We start from the raw sequence: 1,700 nt of genomic DNA on the forward strand, positions 1-1,700 counted from the left end.
GTATAAAATGTAATAAAAATGATTATGTTTTATGCTACCAACGCTGTAAACGTTGCTAATGTTGCTACTGCTGCTAACACTGCTGAAGGTGGTATTTCCATTTTAAATTCAAAATGTGTCCATTAAAAATGATATGGATGTTTCCTGTGGTCTGGCAGTCAGAAGTGCAGCTCAGACACTGTCTGCAACTGCAAGTTTGATGTTTTGCAGTGAAACATTAGCAGCGTTAGCAGTTGCTTTTGTCGCAGGACGATGACATCACAACAAGAGCCGAGCACCAACAGCAAAGGCTACGTTCCATTCCAAAATGCTTACAAACTTCCACACTTAGTCAAAACATCTAAGATGTAACTTTTACATTTAGATTATTGTTTAACATTTAAATTGAACATTTAGTGAGAATTAGCAAAATGTAAGAACAGTGATACTTTTTTTAAAACTTAGTGCCTTGTAAAAATCTAAGGGTATTTCTTTAGTGAAAAGTTTTACAGCTTCAGGACTGCAATGTTTCCAAAATTCAGCATTACCAGCCACAAACTGCAGACTTCATGAGCTCTGATACTCCAAAGGAAAGGGCCCCCATGAAGTCGTTCCTGGTAGTCCGGTCCCAGTCCCACACTTCTACAGACAGCCTGCGGTCTCTGTCTGAAGCTTTCAGCTTGCTGCAAAGCAAATAGTAACTATCATTAATACAACTATATAAACTACTAAATAAATCAATGCAAAGAGTCACTTTTAAAGCAACGCATTCAAGTGTAAAGCAGCATTCAAACAAATCTTGACATCAAATTAATAGTATTAAAAAATAATAATAAAAAGCAATGTTTGAAAGCTGCCTGTTCACTCACAATGTAAAGGTCTCGTTCCATTTGGGGTTGAGGTTAGAGCGGATTGTTTTGGTCTTCTGCTTGGTCTCGTTTTTAGGATCTGGTATGAGCTTCAGTTTGACGTAGGGATCAGACAGGCCATTGGGGTCCATGGGTATGAGGTTTTTGCCTTCCACAACTGAGAAACATGGAGAATGAGAAAAGGTCAACACGCTTTCGTAAACTGAAGGGAGCCACATAAAGTAGAGTTGAACAATGTGAGTAATTTTAGCAGACGTATAACGATGATCGTAAAAAGACAGTGTTTGCCACAAATAACCTGTTTCACGTTTGGCTTATTTTCAAGAAAAAAAATTGCTTTGGTCTGAGAAAAAGAACGATTCAATCAAAAGGTGAGCACCAACAGAATAAAGTGCAGGGGTTCAGGATCAAGATGTAATTCTCAGTATATGAGGATTATTTCAGGAAGAAATGCAGGAGTCAGAAACACAGGCCGTGTCACTCTTAAGTAGGCAAAGCCTCTCTTCTTGTCCTCCCATATGTTGCCATTAAGTAAACAAGAGCACACCAGGGACATTAGCACTCCATTAGCCCTGAGATTTGGAGCACTGCCAGATATGCACACACACACACATATATACACCTCTGCATGCAGTTAAGTGTATATATGTACACACACACACACCATGTTTATCGACACACAATAGACCGAGGCTCCCCACAGCGTCTGCATGAACGCTTGCTTGACTGTTCCTCAGATGAGACATAAAAATAACTCAGAACACATTACGTTTGGGAAGCCACAGCAGCAGCAATCACATTTTCACCTGCTGGTTAAAACTTGCACACACACACACACACACACACACACAC

The 1,700-nt window shown here is 39.8% G+C and overlaps 1 protein-coding gene across 2 annotated transcripts in view; it reads right to left on the reverse strand.

Moving 5' to 3' along the window:
- LOC106534248 (protein kinase C alpha type) overlaps positions 1–1,700 on the reverse strand; it is a 77,686-nt gene that overhangs the window by 18,760 nt on the left and 57,226 nt on the right. For both annotated transcript variants that reach the window (XM_014030823.1, XM_014030824.1), the window contains exons 6-7: positions 849–1,005; positions 528–662 (exon numbers count right to left, since the gene is read on the reverse strand). In XM_014030823.1, coding sequence (XP_013886277.1) covers positions 528–662; positions 849–1,005 — 292 coding nt within the window. The remainder of the gene's footprint in view (positions 1–527; positions 663–848; positions 1,006–1,700) is intronic.

The sequence above is a fragment of the Austrofundulus limnaeus genome, unplaced genomic scaffold (genome assembly GCF_001266775.1).
Source record: "Austrofundulus limnaeus strain Quisiro unplaced genomic scaffold, Austrofundulus_limnaeus-1.0 Scaffold1122, whole genome shotgun sequence".
Classification (NCBI taxonomy): domain Eukaryota; kingdom Metazoa; phylum Chordata; class Actinopteri; order Cyprinodontiformes; family Rivulidae; genus Austrofundulus; species Austrofundulus limnaeus.